A 2,763-nucleotide genomic window follows, 5' to 3' on the forward strand; every position below is an offset into this window, starting at 1 on the left:
ACAGTTTGTCTGCTCATATGACGAACAATTTACTGCAGCATGTGGCCAACCAATTTCCCAATCTCTCGTGCCATCATAGCAGGCGATGAAACCTGAGTTTTAGAAGTATGATAGCCACCTAATGTTCGGCTCTATCCTGGCTCAGACCAGCTTTGTAGGTTTCGGAGGTTTTTCCCTTGCTATGCTTGGACAGCCTGCTTGCTATCCAGTCAGCAGTACAGTTCTCTCATAACAAATCAGCACCAGCCACCAGCCACAGCCAAGCGAACACAGTGATTATATTTTTAAAAAAGGTTGCCAATTTTCCTTTGAACAGTAATCATAAAAAGGATTCACTTCAATCAGTTACCGGGTTTCAAGGTGTGCGAACTGCTAAAAAGAAAAAAAATCGATTGAAATTTAATATAATCTTAGGATCTAAAACCTTGCTGCCCAAACAAATCTCAGAGAATAAAAAATTCACCGATTGGCTAACTTGCAAACCAGAATAACATAAAACTTCATACATTCACAGATTTGTAAGCAACACCATCAGTTGTGGGTTCGATTTTGTTTGAGCTGTCCAAAGGCATTACTCCTCTGATGACACAACAACGGCAAGTATTCACAAGTTCACTGATAAGCAAGTAGGTGCCAGAAATTGGCAGCTCAGCTCTGTTATACCTCAGAAATCAGCTAATTTAATAATCAAGAAACAGAAAAAGAAAAAAATGCAACAAATTAAAAAGAAAGGGATAAAACCTCTAGAAAACATGACCAAAGAATCGAAAAGCTCACTTCACCGCACATTGGAGCTGCTAGCTAGCTAGGTGCGCTAGAGTGGGTCACGCTGAACCCCTCAAAAAGGAAAAAAATCCTACCGCAGGCACTCGGCCACCTAGGGGCAGGGCTTGGGTAGCTGCACGCCGACGTACTTGGCCTTGGCGTTCTCGCACTTGGCCGACACGGTGCCCTGCCCCTTGTACCTGAGGTTCACGTCCTGCAGCACCAGGCCCTGGCACGGCACGCCGCACCTGAGCAGCACGGCCACCGGCGTCGTCGCCGTGCCCTTGATGTTCTTGAACTGGATGTCCTTGATCGTCACCCCGGACACGTACTGCTTGCAAGCAGGCAGCATTAGTTAGTAGTAGTTATGCAATTGACAGGATGCGACAACGGCAGCGGCGAACATATTTCAACTTATCTGCTTTCGGGTTATTTTGATTTATTCCAACTTATTCTCTCTCACAAAGTACTATTGAATCAGTCAAATCAGCCGACTTTTTCCTAGCCAAATAGATTGAAATATCATAGTACCTTGTGCTCGCAGTTGTAGTAGGGGCAGTACTTCTGGTCAATGATGATGGGGTTTTGGACGTCGTTCATGACGAGGTTCTCGAAGACCATGTGCGCGGCGTTACTCTTGGTGGGCGAGTTCTCCCACGTCTTGATGCGGACGCCGTTCATGGTTCCCGTGAACGTCATGTCCCGGATGTGCACCCGCGTGACGTCGCCCTCGCCGGCATAGCGCCCCAGGCTGCCGACGCTCATGCCGTGGCCCGGGCCGCACTGCACGCGGGCCACGTCAACGTTGTCGTTGCCCTGGCCGACGGAGATGCAGTCGTCGCCGGTGGCGATGTGCGTGTCCATGATGTACACGCCGGCGCTGCGCTCGATGTGGATGCCGTCGGTGTTGGGGCTGTTGGACGGCGCGCTGATCTTGAGCCCGCTCATCTTGATGTTCTTGGTGGACAGCAGCGCGATGTGGAAGAACTTGGGGTTCACCGACGTCAGGTCCTTGACCACCGTGTTCTGGTTGTTGACGAACAGCACGCTCTGCATCGATCCATCCGTGGCACGTGTTAATATAAGCAGAGTGACCGATCGGACGACGACGATCATGCATGGAACAACAAGAAGAAGAAGAAGAAGAGGCTGCTCACTGTGGGCAGGACTTTGCAGTCCTTGCGGACGGGGCACTTGTTGAAGGGCCAGGACGCGGCGCCCTGGCCGTCGATGGTGCCGCCGGTGACGGTGAGCCCGTTCACCCACCCGAACTCGATCCAGTCGTTGCCGAACCGCTTCAGGTCCGTCGCGGCCTTGAGCGTCCCCTGCAGCGACGACCATCCGCATCCCCATCGATCCAATGTCAGTCAGACCAAGTTGTAAATCAGGCAGCTGATTGATGATGATCTCCGACCGACGACTTGCCTGCAGCTGGAAGGTCAAGGTGGATGCCTTGCAGGGGCCGTGGAACTGCACTGGGCCGATGTGGTAGATCCCCGCCGGCACCAGCATCGTCACGGCGCCGGCCGTCCCGCACGCCGCCTTCCATGTCGTCATCAGAGGCTGCAAGCAAGCAAAGCAAGCACAACGACACCGGCGGATCAGAGCCGCCGGCCCGCGCGGAACAAAATCAAGAAACGAACGGCCTCCGATCCGACCTTGGTGTCGTCAACGACGCCGTTGCCCTTGGCGCCATAGTTCTTGGCGTTGAAGACGTTCGCCCCGCCGGCGGGCGCGGACGCGAGGAGCACGACGACGACGAGGGCCAGCCGCGCCTCCATGACGTACGTCCTCGCCGGGTCTCCCTCGCTCACGCTCGCGCACGACGACGCCTCCGGGGACGGGCCGGCATAAACCCGCGACCGGCGACCTGCTCGACCTCCGCCCGCCGCCGCCGCGGCAGATCGACCAACAGCCCGCTACACCTCCGCGCCGTCGATCCGCCCGTCCCTTCCCCTGCCTGCCTGCCTGCCTCCGGTCTGCTTCGTCCTCCTCCTC

The 2,763-nt window shown here is 54.8% G+C and overlaps 1 protein-coding gene across 1 annotated transcript; it reads right to left on the reverse strand.

The window, feature by feature from the left end:
• Window positions 1–805: 805 nt before the first annotated feature.
• Window positions 806–2,546, reverse strand: LOC120678031 (exopolygalacturonase-like). Its single transcript, XM_039959195.1, has 5 exons — window positions 2,424–2,546; window positions 2,191–2,328; window positions 1,923–2,090; window positions 1,297–1,815; window positions 806–1,096 (listed from the first exon to the last, which is right to left on the reverse strand). Exons 1-5 carry the CDS (start codon window positions 2,544–2,546, stop codon window positions 878–880), a joined length of 1,167 nt encoding a protein of 388 aa, XP_039815129.1. The 3' UTR covers window positions 806–877.
• Between the last annotated feature and the right edge of the window lie 217 nt (window positions 2,547–2,763).

Source organism: Panicum virgatum, chromosome 6N (genome assembly GCF_016808335.1).
Source record: "Panicum virgatum strain AP13 chromosome 6N, P.virgatum_v5, whole genome shotgun sequence".
Classification (NCBI taxonomy): Eukaryota; Viridiplantae; Streptophyta; class Magnoliopsida; order Poales; family Poaceae; genus Panicum; species Panicum virgatum.